At 45.4% G+C, this 19,019-nt stretch overlaps 1 protein-coding gene across 3 annotated transcripts in view; it reads left to right on the top strand.

Moving 5' to 3' along the window:
* GRIA1 (glutamate ionotropic receptor AMPA type subunit 1) overlaps positions 1-19,019 on the top strand; it is a 119,828-nt gene that overhangs the window by 55,350 nt on the left and 45,459 nt on the right. For all 3 annotated transcript variants that reach the window (XR_015774028.1, XM_005523598.3, XM_005523599.2), the window contains exons 3-6: positions 232-471; positions 1,851-2,035; positions 6,396-6,449; positions 18,553-18,714. Coding sequence is in view for 2 of the 3 variants with exons in the window: in XM_005523598.3 (XP_005523655.1) it covers positions 232-471; positions 1,851-2,035; positions 6,396-6,449; positions 18,553-18,714 (641 nt within the window). In the remaining variant the exon portion in view is untranslated. The remainder of the gene's footprint in view (positions 1-231; positions 472-1,850; positions 2,036-6,395; positions 6,450-18,552; positions 18,715-19,019) is intronic.

Below are 19,019 nucleotides of genomic sequence, written 5' to 3'. Positions count from 1 at the left end.
ATTTCTTCCTATCAAAAGTAAAGCAGATCTGTGGGGGCCAAGGGCAGGGCACTCCATGGCCACAAACCCTGTTCTTCACAAGTTGCCTTCACCAACCCACCCACCTGGGGGAAAGTTATCTAGTCCAGAGAGACCCTGCCGCTTATCTCAGGGAAAAGGTTTATTTTGGTGTCATTGCTGAGAAACCTCCTTGATCTTCTGCCCTCACGAGCTTTCCCTCTGCCCCTGCAGTCTGCTCACAGTTCTCCAAGGGCGTCTACGCCATCTTCGGGTTTTATGAGAGGAGGACAGTCAACATGCTCACGTCTTTCTGCGGGGCCCTCCACGTCTGCTTCATAACGCCGAGCTTCCCCGTCGAAACCTCCAACCAGTTCGTCCTGCAGCTGCGCCCTGAGCTCCAGGATGCCCTCATCAGCGTCATCGAGCACTACAGCTGGCAGAAGTTTGTGTACATTTACGATGCTGACCGGGGTAAGTCGCAGCTGTGTGGGAAGGGCTACCAGGCAGTTAAAGGCAGTGGTCTAGAAGGAGTCTTTGCCTCCAAAAGTTGTGGGTCCTGAGTCAACCTATGCCTTCCCTGTCCTCTGTTTCTCCTCTAAATATCCCTTTCTGCTGAAGGTGGGCATTGATGTACATGAAGCATCAACCTGACCCCGGTGTGTGTGTGTGTGTGTGTGTGTTTTCATGTGGTCAGATCCGAACCCCATCAACATGAGGGAAATATTTGATGTGCAAATGGTTTGGAATTTGAAATGGGGAAATTGTTTCTATCCAATAGGTGCCATATTGAACTGGTCTGTCAAACTCAAAGCCACTGAGTCCTGAGTTTGGAAACATGAACAGACACTTGCTCAGGCCTCACCTAAGCCCACAGCCAGGTGTGAAAGGTGTGCTTCTGGCAGATAGCTTGGAAAACTCCAGATTCTCCATGGTGGTGCATGTCAGTTTTCCATGTGAAAGAACAAAAACCCTTGCTGGATAATGGAAGATGTTATCTTACTTTCTAAACCGCAAACAGAGCTAGAGAGCTCATTGCTCCATGGTTCAGTTTTCCCAACTCTCAGGTGCCTTTAAAGCTCCAGGCTTGGAGGCTGCAAGCAAAGCAGACCTGTGGAGGATAGGGCAGAGGTAAAGTGATTCACATCTCTGTCCTGGAAGTTATGATTATCCCCTGAAGGGACAGGATGGGCTTTAGAGACAAGCAGAAGGTATGAAAGCATCCCACCTGCTTTCTGTTGTCATGAGGCATGAGCACACTGAATATTCCAGGAGCACAGGGTTGTTTAGGGCTGTCCAGCACATTTCCAGAGAATTGCTATGTACATCTTCTCTAGAAAGCTGTGCATGTAATCTGGGCAAAGTAATTCTAAAAGTAATGGTCTCCTGATGAGACGCTGCCAAGAGAGAAGGATGCTGAGTATGATGGTGTACTGCAATTGCTGAAGGTGTCCCTAACCCTAGGAGCACACAGCCTAAGCAGATCAAAGATGAGAGGGAAACTATGGGTCAGAGAAATCAAGTTATCTGGGTAGTGGCAGACAGGAAGACAGGGATTAGAGTTCTTATCTGAATCCCACAGAAGGCCCTGATCAACGAGACTGATCTGCCAATTACAAAAGAGAATTAGTCCCGGAATCATCTGTGCTAGGACAGAAAAAGCAGGAGTCATTAACTCCAGCCCAGCTGAGTTTGGGTCAGATCTAGACTATTAGCTGCTCACTGTAGCTCTGCTGCACTCTCATGACTCTGTCTCCAGCCTGGCTTGAGGCAGTTACACAGGCTGTCAGGAGGAGGGAAAGATGCCATTACACAACTAAAATCTGGCTCTCCCCCTTCTCTTCCCACCCTAGGGCTATCAGTCCTGCAGAAAGTGTTGGACACTGCAGCTGAGAAGAACTGGCAGGTGACAGCTGTCAACATCCTGACAACAACCGAGGAGGGCTACAGAATGCTCTTCCAGGAGCTGGAGAAGAAGAAGGAAAGGCTGGTGGTGGTGGACTGTGAATCTGAGAGGCTGAACATCATCCTTAACAAGGTTGTGTGGGTGTGGGAAGGATCTTGCATGTAGGCTGGGAAGGGTTGTTTCTCCCTGGGGAAGTTCTCCCCATTCTTGCCTGATCCTTGTCCCCTTGTGGCTCCCATCGGAATTGGAGTGTGTGCCTTGCAGGTATTTCTCTGCTGTGTTATTGTGGAAACAGCAAAGCTGCAGGAACAGCACAGGCTCTTATGAATTCATGCTCAGTGAGCTCCACTGCTCCTTGTTCTCCCCTTGTTTGACTCCTTTGCTGAGCCCAGCACACCCCCTTGCTCCCCAGTGGGTTTGCTTTGTGCAAATTCCTCCAAGCAGTGTGCACAAGATGTGGCACCTCCTGATTCTGATGAGTCTTTCTCCAGATTTCGAGTTAAGGTGGAGGTGTGAATTGGCACTGCCAGATTCCTGGTCCTCCAGCCTCCATGTGCTGCATCAAATTCTCACACCTGTGCCAGCAGGACAGAAGGATTATGGCACATCTGTCCTGAACGTGGATTTCTGTGGATGGGAGACAAATACAAGCCCAGGGGTGGGTTGAGTCCACACTTCAACTCCAGCCACAAGACCTTCCCCTCCCACACCTACAGCCAAGTCCTTCCCCACCACTGGAAGGGTTTGAAATGGGCCCTGCAGGCCATGCCCTGCAATTTCCACTGCTTTACTCCTCATAATCAGCTCACTCTTGCCTCGTGCTTCACACACCTCCTTAGCTAAGGTACCTGTCACCTCCTGTCTCACTCTTCAGCATTTCAGCAGATGCACAGCTCAGTGATGAGCACAACCCATCCTGGCTGGATATCTCTGGGTGCTCCTCTGTTAGGTGTAATAACAAAGCAGAGAGCAGGTTGTAGCCTCAAAGCAAAGGTCACGTTCATGAAGGAGAAAACAGGTTATTCCAGGGGTTAAATCTTCTCTCTGGCTATGGAGCAGCTGCAGTTGAACAAAAGTTTGGAGAAGACCTAGGCAGTGAATTTGGCTTTTCTTTAGAGTATATCAGATTTCTAGGATTAATAGTATCGGGTTTTTGTCTAACAGAATGTTAAGTTCTATAGTCAAGTATTATCTAGTCTTGATATGAGCAGGAAAATAAGTCTTTCAAATTTCTTCACATAACTGGAGCAAGAGTTAAACCTAAATATAGGAAAAGCTATTTGTAAGAACACTAAAAATCCAGATACTGTGATTATTTGTTTTGCAACGCTATAAGAAATATCAGTTCCTAGGGAGAAGAGGTTCAAAGCTGTGTTTTACTACAAAAACTACATAGCAATTCCAGCAGACATCTGTGCCTGGGAGGTAACACTCCAGTGAGGGATAGGACTGTGAACATTTTCAGACCTGTGTAGTCCATTTTCATCCATTTTTATATTCTTGTTCCAAGTCCACCAGGATTTCTGAGAGCAGAGGCAGTTGTCCCTGAGTGAGAAAGTGATGCCAGGTCTTTCATAGTGTACAGATGACTGGAGGGATTCAAAGATAGTGTTCAGCTCATTATCATGTGAAATTCAGCTGGGACTGTAACTTGGGCTCTACCTTGGCTGCTGGCTGGTCTCACCACACCAGCAGCCTCTGTGGGAATGTCCCTGTGCTGCTTGCCCCGTCCCTCTGACTGTCTGAGGCATTCCAGGAGCTGCCTCAGCCTCTCGGGGACATTTCAATGCATTTATCTTCTTCCCTGACAAGCCTGTCTCCATCTCTCAGTAAGATTTGTGATTCGTGCTCCATGGTGAGCAGGAGAGCTGGGGATGGCCATCCAGCACCTGTGCCTCTCACGCCCACACTGCTGCTTTTCACTTCTCCTCCACACACAAAACACAAATAACACCAGTGACTCCAGCAAGGCGGCCCTCACGCTCCAGTGACCACAGCTGTGGAGGAGCCAGTGCTCTGTGTGTTAAAAATGACCTGGTTTCTCTCTGGGAGAGCTCTCTGTGTCATCTCTCAAGGGTTTGATTTATCCTTGCCGAGGTACCTGTCATCTGTGAGCCAGGCCTTGGCTCAGGGCAGGTTGCCATGGGGTTGTGCTGTGTAGCCTTAATGGGATAAGTACTCGGTGGGTTGTATTCCATCAAAGCCCTCTATTGTTTCTTCCTTGTCTCTCATTAAAATGAGTAACTGGAATTTCTCCTCTGCCAGTGTTTCACTCTGAGAGGATTTCTCTCTAATAGATGTCAAACTCGCCCATTAAGAAGTGGGTAATGAAACCTAGGTGGCCCAAGTGAGCAATCAGCATGCAGCCCAGCACAGCCTCTCACCACAGTCAGGAGGAGTGATAAATGCTATTATAACCTCAGCTTGCTACTGCTGTCTGGACACATTAGGACTGAGCAAGCATTTTAAAATAAATTAAGATCACAAATAACTGTGTAAAACACAGGAAACGAGCTTCATAATTCAGGTGGATGGGCTGTAAGATTTACAGCTCAGGCAGAGCTGGATGGCAGCCCTCTCTGGTTCATCGGCTCTGACACCTCATAAAATAACAAAGGAGAGTTGGGGCTGAAGGAGCCAATGCCAGCTATTGTTGACACTGGAGAAAAGGGGAATTGGATCATAATTCTTAGACATCCCAGTGCACCAGAGATTCTCCTTCCTCCTCCAAGGTCTGGGACTTACTGCAAAGGTCAGTCAGAGCTGATGAATGGAAAGGGACAAGTTTGGTCTGGTTTTGCTTCTTAGATCTGGCAGTGGAAGATGCTCAGAAAACCACCCATAAAAATATCTTCATAGCTTTAGGTAGACAGAGGGTTTTTTCCTGAGAGCTCCAGACGCCTCAGCAGAAGCCACACTGAGGGATCCTGTGCAGGGAAGCTGGTGGAGCTGGCATTAGCTGTGTGAGGAACTGCTTCTAAATGAAGCCTTCATTGGAGTTAATTGCCACCCCCACGTTAATGCAGAGAACCAGATGAGTTTTATTATGCATACAAGAGCACTTCATCAGAGAAGGGCTAAGGCAGACGAACCAGTTGTACAGAGCAAGTGTCAGCTCATTTATAATCCATTTGGAAATCCCTAAATGACTGCTCATGATAATCTGGGAGTGCTGTCCCATGGGGAGGATCAGTCTCTGCCCTCATCTGACACTTCTCAAGTACCTGCTGCCAGCCTGGTATCAGAGACAAGTCCTGGGTAGACTGATTTCTGGTTGAATCTGACACAGCAGTGCTTTTATGCTCATTCTGGCTGTGAGGATCTTTCTGTCCTCGCTGCAGTTTGTGCAGATTTTGCCTGCGCGTTGGCAATGCAGGCAGCAATTTGGAATCAATTCATATGACAATGGAAATAAGAGGCAGTGTTGCCAGCCAAGAAACCTAATGGAAACAGCACAGTTCTCTCATGTCTTGTGTTTGTACTGGCTTTGAAGGCATATTGGTTTGAGCTTTTTTTTCCACTTTCTTCGTTCTGTGTGTAGAGTGGCTCAAATGCTGATGGTATCTGACTCTAGTAAACTAGTAAGAATTTAACAGTGCTGCTGGAAATCAATAGAGGGGAATTTCAATGAAAAAATGGAGTCAGCAAGAATAATAGACTTTTTAAGTGTATTCTTCCTGCACTCATTTTAAATCAAGGGAGAAAAGACAGGGGGCATCTGAGCACTGCCTCTGTTCCCCCCAGCCACAGGCAAATCTGCAACAGGTGGAAGAAAAAAGAAAGTTAACATAGAAAAATTCAATTTTTACAGATTGGTAAGCGATTGTGTTGATAAAAGAAAATAAAAACCTGACTCTGCACTGTCAGGGACAAAGGAGTAAGTGGCAAAGCACATATATTGGGACACTATGCATATGAATCTACAAATTATCTCAATGAACATGCAGGGAAATCCTCTGTGGCTTGCCCAAACAGCTTCACTCTGGAGATGTAGTTTGAAACTATAAGTTTGAAAAAATTTACCCATAACCTAAACTTCCAGCCATCTCTCCCAGGCAGGTGTTTGCAGCAGGGGCTGTATCTTGGAGGATGTGCAAGATTGCTCTCTAGTCTTGCGTGATGTTTATGTTTTTGTCATAAGACACACAGTCTCTAATTCCCCATTTGTTCCTTTGGTGTCTGAAATCCAAATCTTAATAAGGCTTTTTTTTTTCTCCCCTGAGCCTGTAGGAAACAGCTTGGTTTGGTTGTTTTCTCTCCCTGCCTGTACAATGTGCTTGGGGATCTTGTCCTGTCTAATTTCAGATTTGCTGCTCAGATATCATGTGTGAAAGCTATGGTCATCCTCTAATAAGATTGTGAACTTTTCTTTTGTTATGTCTTCCTGAAGCTAAATAGTCTCAGCAAGGAAACATAAGAGTGAGAAAGGGCAGATAACTGAAGTTCTTCCTTAGTTGATCCCCACTAATTATCCTTGTTTTTTATCTTGCAGATCATCAAGCTTGAAAAAAATGGGAATGGATACCATTATATTCTGGCAAATATGGTGAGTTACCCTAATTGGTGGGATTTTTTCTATTTTGCAGTTTTGTAAAGCACTATATTTATAATAGCTGAGCTGTACAGCATTTTTCTCATCCATCTTTTAGGTAAAAAAATACCAAAGTCTTTTGCTGTGTTCTCCTTGTAGAGTTTTCTCTTTTGAGCCAGCAAGGTTATCTCCAAGTGTGGTGGGGTTTTGTGGTGGTTTGACCTTGGCTGGATGACAGATGGAGACCAAAGTCATTTTATCACTCCCCCTTGGTGCTAAATGAAATCTGACTGTCATGGCCCTAGGGAAAGAATTGAATGCAAAGATTTCTTTAAGGAAAGGATTCTCCCTTCAATGCAGGGGGGTGCTGCCTGAGGACAGAGCAGCATTGGGCAGGAACATCTTTCTGGAGCCAGTCTCACAGGAGGATGGAAAATTTCTTTGCCTAGGGAGATTAGGGGAGAGGTAAGAGGGAGAAATGGAGTTTCTCCACAGCAGAACTGCTACCCTCTCCTCCCCAAAGGTGTCCAGGAGGATGCACAGCAGTGTCTGGGCTGAGGCTGCTCCCAGGTGGATCCTCTCAGGACTCCTGATTCCCCATGGGGTGGGCCATGTGCAGGCTCTGGACCCGTTCTTTCAGCACAGAGCTGCATCTGGGAGGCAGCACGTCAGCCCTGGGGTAATTAAACTTTAAACTACCAATTAGTCAAGCAGTTGCTGCCCTTCTCCTTTTCTCAGTCCCAAGAGAAGTCTGTAATTTACCAGGCAAAAATGGCCACATCATTACCCTGCAGTGCCCTGCACTGACCCTGCACCCTGTGCTGGCTGCCTACGGTGTAATTACAGAGATAAAAATGTTACCTTGTGCAGGGGGGGACATGCAAAACCATAGAGCAGCCAATAACTTCAGTTGCTAATTTTAAAAATAAAGTTATTATTTGCCATAACCCAGGTCCTGGATGTTTATGAAAGTCCCTTCATTAAAGTGAAGCAGGAAAGTGAGCTGGAGTCACTGCAGTGAGTGTGTCTGGGCAATTTTAAATACACCCACATGGAAGGCTGAATGAGAATATCACCAGTTCCCTCTGCACAGTTTCATAAGGATAAATGCATGAAAAGCATGAGGTGAACTGAACTAACACTCAGGTGTAGGAGATTTGAAGGACATTTCCCTCTGTCTGAGGATACCACGCTCTCTCACCTTCACCCAGAGAAAGTACACTTGTCCCACCTTTAATGTGTTTTCTCAGCCTTTGCACAAATGCTGAGAGGACAGAGCTGGCTGGAAGAGGTTACATACTCAGCCAACATGGGTTATAAATAATTAACTCAGAGCAAAAAGCTTTCACTTCTTCAGCCCCTCTGCAAGGACATTCTGCCTCCCACTGCAGCTCAGTGGAGGGGGCTCTGGGTGTCTGTTTGGGTATCAGTGTCTGATAGGACCACCAGAATTCACTGGTGTGCTTTCCAAGCAGCTTGGATTCTGGGGAGGAGCAGAGTGAAAGGAATTCAAGCTTTACCTTTGGTCTTTCCTGCTCCTTAAAACTCAACATCACACAAGGGCCAAAAGTCAGAGAGGGGAATACTTAAAAAAAGAAAAAAGAGCAGGGGATAGTCAGACAACATGAGAAAACTACTTAAAAAAAAATCCTGGCACCCCTCAAGGTTAAGAATGTCCTTTCCAGGGCAGAACAACACAGGCAGGTTCAGATGCCAGAGGCCAAATCAGTCCCTGTAATGTGCTGCACCCACAAGAGCTAATGCATGATGGGTTTAGCAAAGAGAATGGCAAAAGGCCCTGAAGATCCCATGTTTCTGAGATCACAGAGCAGCAAGGAGGGACAGCAAGCCTCCCTCAGTGGGGATGGCCAGGGATTTTATAAGAGGTTGGCAGAAGCTGGCATCTGGCAGGGTTAAACCCTGCTGCTAATCCAAGAGATCACAGTAGGTTTTACCCTCTTCTGAGGACACCTCATCGCTGGATTAGAGCCTTCAGAGGGTGTAGCTTGCTGTAATTTATTCCCACTGACTCACACTCATAGTGGTAGACCTTAAACACCCCGCATTTTCCCCTGTAGACGTGTCCTAGGATGACAGGGCGTGCGTTGCCCACACACACACACGTACCCTCGTGCGCGCCCGCGTGCCTGGGAAACAGCCCTGCTCCCTGGAAGTGGCTCATTCTGGAGCACTGACTAGTCAGAGAATAAATTAAGAGCTAAAACCTGGAAGTGTTGGGTTTCCAAATGAATTATTTTTTGTGCCCTGTGCCAGCTGAGGTAGTCCTGAGTTTAGGACTCTCACCCCGTGTGAAGATCAGGTCAAGGGAATCCTCAGCTGGTTTGTAGCCACCAAGTTTCCTGCACTAGCTGGAGCAAAGGGAGGAATTCTCAACACCTGCCTTTTGCCTAACCTACCCAGGCATGGAAAAATGGGCACATGGTTATGGAAATGACACACTGTAAGCAAATATTGGGAAACATTTCTGGATAACCCCAATTAAATTCCTTTTTTTAGCTATATGCTTGTTCAGAGCCATACACAGCCAAAAAATCCAAGCAGCACCCACCACTGCCCAGTTGCATCAGCTTCAAAGTGCTGTTCCATCAGGAATGCAAAACAAGTTTGCAAGGCAATGCACAGACTGAATAGCATCTAAAAAAGATCATCCATAGGCACATTTTGGAATGGAGGAATTCCCTCTCTGGGCACAGCCAACACATGAGCAGAGTCCCTGCCTTGCATTAGCCTTGCAGTGTGTTTGCCCAGCAGTTGCTCTGGGTGAGCTGTAGTGAAGTGCTGAGCAGGATTTGACAGCAGCAAGTGAAATCTGGAATTTCCTAGCAGGAACAGCTTTCTTTTTTAGTGAAATTGCTGTTGCCAAGGTGAGACAATAATATTTCTGTGTTCACAAACAAAATGAAACCATTCTGCACCTTAGGCCATGGATAAATATCCTTCTCTGAACCTGCTATGCCTGCTAAAGACACAACTTGTCTTGTCTCCCCAGCCCTACCCCTCCCTTGAATATCTGACTGCAACATCCTTGCCAGGGGAAGAGTTTCTGTAAGCATCCCTGCCTCTCCTGAAGCCAAATTTGGCACTGTTCATGGCTTTTGCAAACTGATGAAATCCTGGTCTTTAACCAGTATCCATCAGAGTTACCCCAGCTAGCTTTTATCAGAGCTAACTGGATATTTGTCAGGTGCGCTGGCACTGGAGGTTTGCAGCCATCTCTTTCTCTCTCTCTCTCTCTCTCTCTTCCCCTCTAGCACTCAAAGAGATTTGGCAATTTTTAAAAGCGTTTGTTTCTGGGAGTCTTATTTTTCTAAGCTTTGTTCTCAGCCTTTGAGATCATCAGTTCTAGCAACCACAAAGAGAAAAAAAACCACAGTCAATACTATCAGAGGAAGAAGCTTAGAAACTTCTGGGATTCCTTTCTTTTGATGTTCAGGCTTTTTGCCCATACCCTTGGCTTTGTGTATCTGTTTCTCCTATGCCATGGATGTGAGCTGACTGTCAGCAGTGGGAGAGCATCAGCTCTCTTGGGCAGAGAAAAATCCTTGTCATTAAGTAAGTGACATTCATGTGACCTATCTTTAAAGGAAAAAGTATGAAAGACAGCTGCCACATACAGTGTTTTAGCCTCTTTTTTTCTTTCCTAGAGCATTAGTCCAGGTTGCTCTCTTAGCAAATGCTCTTTTTTTTTGAAGATGAATAGATAAGTGTATGAGATTGCTGATGGCAGGGGTAGCAGGGAAAAGTAAAGATAAAAACAGTGTTGATTAGTGAAGGTAAGCACTTTTTCCTGTGCCATTCTACATCAGCCTGTATCAGCACTGAGTTAGGACACTGAGTTTCCCTTTGCTGGCAGCTGTGGTGCTGGTGGAGGTTACCAGAGATACCTTAGAGAACTTAGAAAGATAAAAACACATTTTTGAGAAAATATTAGTATAAAAGGTAATACAAAGGTTGGTCTTTATTGGAGACCTCCAGGGGAAGATATGGAAACATGTCCACAAAATGCCCACCACCCCACTGGGTGAATACAGTCTCATAAGTTTAGCAAGTTAGCATAACTGCCAAAAATCACCAATTAGGAGCACAAGAGGTGATGCCATTTCCCCCGACTCAATAGTCTCCAAATCCTCCCCCCTCAGATGGAAATTAAACTTTACTTGTTAAAATGTGTCTTGAAGAGCTGTTCTTCAGCCATGATTCCCACAAAGCACCAAGATAGGGCTGGGGCCTTGGAATCTGTTTTGTCTTTCTGGCAAGTGAAAAGGTAGGGAAAAGTACTGGGAAAACCAGCCACAGATATAATAGGCCACAGAACTACAAATACATGTGTAAAGAATACAGAGAATATATAAAAGAAACAAAACAAAAATAATTTGACATCATCATTTCCCCCAGCACAGCAGCTTTGTCAGCAGAGTGGCTCATGCAGGAGTCAGACAAGATGTCCTGGATTTATCCAGTTCACCCATGGGTTGGATGGGCAGCGTTGACTTTTTGCAGAAGAACTTCTGCACTGTTAAAGTTAAATAGAAAAACTAGAGTGTGTGTAAGTTAGAGAGTTTACTTAAGTCACTGGGTGAAAAAGATAAAGGTTTAGACTGGTTTAGAAAATAAGAGACAAGATGGAGGATTTAGGGTGTTGTCTCTTCTTCCTTCTTCTTTCTTCATCTTCTTCTTCTAGAGGTTTCTGGGTAGTAATAAGTGATTTGATAAAAAGTGCTGCAGTGCAGTACACAGGTATTGGGTCATTGGGTCACTAAGAAAAATAATTTACTTGTCATTTGTTAATTGGTTAAATAGATATATAAAAGACCTTGAAGAAGTTTTTTGTTATCCATTTTGCACCTTTCCATCTTAGTGCAAGTAGCTCCTTTTACCCTGTGTATATGTAATGTAGATAAGAGAAGAATAAACAACCAAGTCCAAAGAAGAGAAAACTGCCTCTCTCATCAATCTCAGCCCAAGGGGCAAAAAGAGCCCAGCCACAAGTGTCCCATCAGGGAAAAGTGCCCAAGGTGGAACCCACGACCCTGGGATTAAGGGCTGAGACTCAGCAAGGTGAGACCGGCACTGGGTGCAGAGAGTGAAGAGGAGACCACCCGAATTTACCATCCACAGGCAAATTCACATCCACAGCTCCCCTGAGGCAGTGCAGGACCTGCAGCAGGTGCTGGGGCTGTGTGGGGAGGCTCTGTGGTGCCCACACAAGGTCTGACCCTGCCCCAGCACGGTGACACCTGTGGCACTGCCCCAGCACAGTCTGTGCCATGTATCCATGGCTCCATCCCCTGCCTGCCTGGAGCTGAAATGTTGTACTTCTGTCTCCCATCAGCTTGAAAGCTGCTGTGTTTATCTGAGTCCCCCTGAGCTCTCCATGCTGTGTCCTGGCCCTGAAGTGCTGCTGACTGGTGGCACAAGCAAGGACAGCAGTGCTCAGGTGTGCGTCCCTCGCTGGTTTGAAACTGGAGTTTCCAGGAGGGTGTGAACAGCATCTCCTTCTCATCCTGGCAAAATCTCAAGATGCCTGGTCTGTCAAAAATTATATTCTTCTATTGGAAAAAGATGTCCTACATTACTTTTAGGGTTTTAAAACTATGGCTGTTAGGCCTTTCTTCTTCCTGAGAGGCTGGTGCAAGTAGGCTCATGAGATAAATTCATTTTCTGTGCAGAGAAAGACAATATAATAAATCAGTGAAAATTCTGCATTTGACTTCCAAACAGCTTTTCTGTCCTGACTCAAAAATTATCAAGCAGAAAAACCCCATATTACATTATCTAATTTGAATTACCGAAGTAAAAGACAATTCAGTGCCCTGAATTAAATTTTGTTTGAACTCAAGTGTCTCATGTATAAGAAAATTATCTGGTTTGATACAAAAATTGCCCACACAGGATAATATGAACAGCAGCCTTGGGAGCATTTTTGTAGTAGTTAACAAGGGCTCAAAAAGTCACATGAGTGACTTACTGTGGCTTAAGAAAATCAAAGCATCAGGTGAGTAACTGACAGATTATATCACAGCTATTGGAAGGGAAAATGTGTTTATCTAAATTTCAGGAAAATGGTGTTAAACTAACAAGTTTCCTCAGCCATTTGCAGCCTCCTAATCCATTTCCCCACTCAACTGGCAAGTGGTGATGTGTAAATCCATAGTAACTTCCTCATGGTGACTTCATTTGGGCTCTTTTCTAGTCAGAACATGCTTAGCTTCAGCTTCCTCAACCAGATTTATGCTTCTGTTTGCTAGAAAAATATTCCATTACTGATGTTTTGGTCCTTGTAAACTGTGATCAGGTCATCCCTTAATCATATCTTTGATTGAATCCATGGCATCTGCCACTGCATGGCACATCTCCCAAACGTTTAAATCAGTTTATGCCCTGAAAGCTCTAACGCACAAACATCCACCCAGAACATCCCTTCCCCTGCCTGGACTGAGCCTTCTGACAAGATGTGTATGGTCATTTATAGCCAGAATCTACTGCAGCTGCAGGATTGGGAAAATAAAATCACAAAGAAAATCTGCAGGGCTGCACCAAGGAAAAGTTGCTGCTCATCTCCCGCCCCTTGTGCTTAAAATCTGGATTTTAACCTGACTTGGTTTGTGTTGTATCTATAGACAGGACAAAACACTCTCATCAAGCTGCAGGCTTGGGAAGCTGTCTGATAGTGCCCCCTTCTCCTGTCTTTCTTTTCCCTTTCTTCACTTCCTTCTAAGTCACAGTGAGGACTCGTGTTTTGCTGCTGCTGTGGGATTTGACACATTAATAACTCTGCAGAGAACAAGCCCTCTCCCATTGGAAGGCACTCTGGAATGAGACTGGAGCAGATGGGCTCTTTTTTGGCATACCCTCCTTATTAATACAAAGCAATGGGAGTGAGGAATGATGCTTCACTGGAGGAGTTAAGCTTGAAGACAATTTGGTGTATTAGAGATGCTCCAACTGGAAATACTCGATTCCCTGCTCCCTGCAGTAAGTCACTGGTGTACCTTGGAATGACAGGAACCACTCTGCATTCACTCAGCTCATCTACAGCCGTTCAGAAGCAAAAATTTTGCTTTGAAAAGTTTCTTGTAGTCATAAAATCTGCTACAAGGAAGTAGTCTGGCATTGCAAGTGATGCATTTAAACAGAGCTGGGCCAGTTTCCCGATGCTGCCACAGGTTTCTGTGGCACCCACCCAAGCCCAGGGTGAATTGCTTAAATGCTGTTGGCTTGAAAAGGAATATTTCAGTGTGTAACCTATTAAAGAAAAGAGCAAGCAGACTCTAGTCTCTTCATCCCAGACAGAAAGGGACTTAAAAAACCTAACACTCCTCCCTGGGATGAGGGGGCTCTGTTAGCTTCAACCAACAAGCCTTCTCCAGGCAATTCAACAGAAAGGGGTGTTTGTCCCTCTCCTCATTCAAAGCTGACTTTGCCAGTCTCAGGGGGAGATCTGGAGAGCTCAGAAGATGCAGCAGGAGCAGAGAAAGCAGCACTGTTTCTCAGGAATGTGTCTGTCTTCAAGGAGACTCTCTAATGTCCTTAATCCCAGGAAAAGAGGGGGCTTGGAGCACAGGCAGGGAGGTTTTCAGCTGGGCTGCAGGGGGGTTTTTGAGCTGCTGAGCCACAGCCTGCCCAGAGCTCAGCCTGTGCTTCTGCAGCTTCAAAGACATCACAGGAGGCACCTGCAGGGAAGGGGCCAGCAATTAATGTGAGCTCATGGAAATACAAGGAGAATCTGGAGGTGAGGATGCATTCCCATGGGCTGGGGTGGTGTCTCACAAACAGATGTGCCACCAAGGGTCAGTGGCATGCACATCAGTGTGCAGAGAGGAGGCAGAGGTTTAGGACAGTGAGGCAGTGAAATATGAGGGTGAAAGGAGAGATGCAGGGAAGGCAGTGAAGCTCCAGATTTGAGGAGTGTCATGCACAAAAGGATGAGGTTTTCCCTACACTGCCCACTCAGTGTTCTGGCTCCCCATAGTGTCCAGGGGATAAATTAGGAGCTGGTTCATTTCTGGAGGGACTTTCTTTTCAAGGCAGATCCTTCGTGGACCACTTAATCAAGATGGATTCATGAGGCCCATTTCAAGTCATCAGTCTTATTGCATTATGCATTTCCTCTGATGATTGAGCCCACAAGAAGTGGAGAGGAATATAAATGTGTGCCTTGCTGACACCTCTCCCAGCAGCCAAGGCAGTGAATGGGACAGTAGAACAACCTTTGGCTGAAAACTGCTTTCAGTTTAAGGACAGCATAAAGAACAGATGTGTCAAGGAAAGCACAGTGAGGATAAACCCCTTCCCAGGACTGTTTTCTATTTGAAGCCACAAAGGTCTGTAATAGCAGCCCATATTATTTCCTCACAGCAGCACCCTGCACATAATTGCTCTGTGAGGTTCATTAATGCAGAGAGGAGCCCATGGTATGGGCTAAAGAGCAAGTTCCCTCCTTTGAAGCCAGCCTGGCTGCTGCTGGAACAGTGTGATGCAGATGCTGTGAGTCAGAGCAGGCTGGAGGAGGGAGCTGCCTCAGCCCATCAGCGCGAAGGGACCAGATTTTTGTGGTTTATTGTCAGCCTGCTCGTTTTGTGGCATTTGGAGAGAGCCAGGCGTTTTCCAGGCATGTGCAGAGTTCTCTGGTTTGCTGAGGTGGTTCTGTGAAGTGAATTTAATCAAAGGGACAGCTGATCCTGCCGTGGGGTGGCTGGTGGGATGGTTTGATGGTTCCCAGGGAGAGCTGTGCCTGCAGGAGTGTTGTCCCCCCTGGAGCACCCACATCCTGGGCACTGGCCCTGCTGCTCAGGGCTGCCTCTGGGTCCCTCTGTGCCTGCTTTTTGGGGGACTGGAGTGTGAGTTCTCATATTCCTCCTCTTCCTCCCTGAGGGATTTCAGTGCTGTGTAGGGAGATGAAAGCTGATACCCGCATGTCCAACAGACACATCCCAAATGCTTCGGGTGTCAGGAGCTTGAAGCAAGTCACACACCACCAGATTCCAGGGGCTCAGCCCATTTCCCTGAACTGTGCTCCACACATGGCTGCAAAGTGGGTTTTTTCCAGTATTCCCTGGCAAATTTTAGAAAGAGTTTCAATACCATTTGATCTCTCCACAGGACCACATGGAGTGCATCCCTCCAGCACTGTTCACTTCTTGCTGTGCTTGTTTGGATGACAGAGGGAAGCATTTCTGGGCTGGTTCTTTCCCATACTGGTTGATGCTAAACATATTTTACTGCAAAAAGCACAGCTGCTGCCCCTCAGTCATGGGTTACAGCCTTTCCTTAGACAAGTTTTAAGAGTTTATTTTCTGTTTCCCATATACGGCCAACTGAAAACGAAATAAAATCTATCCTTTTTTTTTTTTTTTTTTGCAATGTGTGTCTATAGTTAGTACAAAGTGACAGATGATTGATGATTTCTTTAGTTGCAAATATTGTAATTCTTCTGTTCTCTTGTTTCCTACAAGCACTGACTGATATTCCAGAAGGACAGATAAGCATATTGAATTCCTGCTGCCACTTTGTCAATAGAAACATTTTCAAAACCCAGTCTGCATAACTTTTGGTGGCTTTTTGCTTATATGTTTGCTAGGAAGGATTCACCTGCTCTGGAAATTATTTTCTAAAATATTTGACCTCTGGATTTCCCTGTTCTTTGGCTCTCATGTTCCCCAGACCTGCTCTGAGCAGATTTCAGCGTGGTGATTAAAATTCCTCTGTACTTAGGAGCATTCCTAAAATGTCCTTGTGCTGGGGCATGTGAAGGAGGGATAACAGGTGAAAACAATTATTTCATCCGTTGATAGCAGCCAAAATGCAAAGATGTCTTCAAGGTTAATGATGTCCTCTATGGTCCCAACTGCCTTAAATGACTGGAAAATCTTCAGAGGTCTCCACACTTTTTAAAGAACCTGAATGATGTCAAAAATGAGTGGGAAAAGATTAGTACAGTCTTCAGGAAGAAATTATTCCTGACATCTATTCAGATTATTTTAAAATTTTATGCAAGATGAATCCCAATGAATATTGTTGAATATTTACTTCAGTTTCAGAATGGTTTTGTTTGGGGAAAACAGCGAAATACAGTGGTTTCAGCCACTGCTGTCTCATCACTGCTGCTCTTCTTTTTTACTTCTCCTATTTAAATCTGCATTCTGAGGGGACTTAACACACCAGTCATCTTATTCATACCTGCAGTGAACTTGGACTTTTCTTCAAGACTTTGTAGGTTTCCCAAGAAGAAGCTGGTTGCACAAACTTCAAATTGCCCTGTGATAGTTTCTTTTCACAGATCTTTTCCCCCTGAGTACCTCCCAGGAGCAAAATGTCAATGTAATTTGGTCCTAGCCATGAATAACCAGTTGGCAACCTGTGAGGTCCCTCTTACTGAACCTTAGGAGCTCCACGTGTCAAAACCCACTTGGCCTGAAATGCATTAAGATGTCAGGGACAATTATCCTTCTGCATTTCCTGTTCATTAATCACAGCTCTGGCTTTCTGAAACCCCTACGCCAGCAATTACCAACAAGATTGATGTGGGTTTAACCAGCATTCTGAGGAGTATGTACACACAAAACACCGCTTTTTTTTTTTCCTTTTTACCTAAATCACTGTACTTTGAAGCAAAACAAGCCATCTATTTAGAGCATCTGTACACCAGTATCCAATTCTCAGCCTTGTAAGTAGATGCCAAATTGCTTACAAAATGCTGGAAGAAAAAAGTGTGAAAGTCTTTAAAGTCATTTTTTGAGTCACTTATGACTCCCTCAGTCTGACACTTATGGGAGAGGGCAATTTAGTCTTTTCCTGGCAAGGTCTGTTCCCAAAACAGTTTCCATCTAATGGCTGGATCCTGACTTTGGAAGTTGATCAGCTAATTAGCTCCCTCAGCCTGTGAACAGAGAGCATCATTTTGGGAACCTGACTGGTGTTTTCCTGAAAGTGATGTCACTTGGCTTTTTTAGCTCACACCATCACGGTGTGACTGAGAGCAAGCGAGGGAGGGGAGCCCAGGGGCAGGCTGAGGAGGAGCCTGCAGAGAACACCCAGCAGCAGGGCAGGGGGAAGGCAGAGTTCAAACCAGCTCTCCTGCTGCTCAAATGATGGCATTGTGACAACCCTCCCATTCATCTCCCCTCGTGCACTGAGGTTTCTGATGGTGCCAGTGCCAATATTTGAGTACATCTCTTGTGCTTGTGCTCCCAAACACAACCAGAGCTCAGCCTGTCCCACACACGGTGGGAGGGCACAGCCCCTGTCCAAGCACCTCTGCAAGGAGCCACAGCAAACAGTTCTGCACAGGGCAGGGCTGCAGAGTGGGCATTGAACACCTCTACCCCTTCCTCTGTATTGCAGTGTGTCTCTAATTAATTTTTCACCTCTGACTCGAGGGGTGGCTGATTCTGCAGTGCCGCCCCGATCAATACACCTGTGTATCTGCACACGTGTTCATCACCTGCAGGGAGCCAGAAGCAGACAAAGACAATAAGGAAATGAAAGAAATGTATTTCATTAGTAATCTAAAGTCTAGAAAAGCACCTTCTTTTCTCCCAAATGAGCAAATTCTATAAAGTGGCTTTTCTAATAGTAGAACTCCTTTAAGAAGCTGATAAGCCAGTTCCTTCCTGCTCCACTGAGAATTCATTGTTCAGAATTTGTTTTTCCCCATGAACTGTGATTTAAAAAGAAGTAGCCTATCCAGTGGTGACTGAGTCCATGAGAGTTAGGGCTGGGTGAACAATTCTGTATAAAATTTACAGCTGGCTGACAAATACTTTTTAATATATTTTACAAATTTTGTTCATTTCATCCAGCATTATTCAGGAGACATTTTTCCATTACTCTGCTAGCTTTCTTACAAGTGAGCTGTTGTTAATATGATTATTTGTCTCCCTGGGTGGTAACTGCAGGATATGGCCAGCTCAGAACCTGTGAGAAAAGCAAGTTCACACCATGGTTGGGGAACTGGTGCCTCTCCTGAGCAGGACATTTCCTCCCAGAGGGAAGATATTTTTCCTGAGCTGCCACATTCATACACAGGCAGGATTCCTCTTTCCCATCTAGGTATGTCTTCCTCTGATGAGCTTCTCCTGTTTCTCTCCTATACCAGGGATTCATGGACATTGACCTGACCAAATTCAGGGAGAGTGGGGCCAATGTCACTGGCTTCCAGCTGGTGAATTACACAGACACTGTTCCTGCCAGGATCATGCAACAGTGGAGGAATAATGATGCCAGAGAGCATCCACGTGTGGACTGGAAGAGGCCAAAGGCAAGTGGAATAAAAAAAATGCATTTCTTTTGGTTCCATCTGGCTCAGTTCAAGTTATACTCACCTCTTTGTGATCACACATGGCTCTTTATTCTCACTTGAGAAACTCTCAGTATCATTATGAACATTACCTGTTCCATTTGCCTTAACATTGTCTGAATTTTACTAGGCTGCTGTCACTGCCTCCTAAGAAATGCACAATTTAATGTATTCACTCGGTCTTCCAGTTTTCACCCCTCAAAGCTAAGAATTAAATACCTCATAATGTTCAGTATATAAAAAACAAAAAGCCTCATTAAGTCCTT

This window comes from Pseudopodoces humilis, chromosome 17 (genome assembly GCF_049639895.1).
Source record: "Pseudopodoces humilis isolate 2021_Gansu_Grassland_sample_001 chromosome 17, ASM4963989v1, whole genome shotgun sequence".
Taxonomy (NCBI): Eukaryota; Metazoa; Chordata; class Aves; order Passeriformes; family Paridae; genus Pseudopodoces; species Pseudopodoces humilis.
This window is presented reverse-complemented; position numbering and strand designations above follow the sequence as displayed.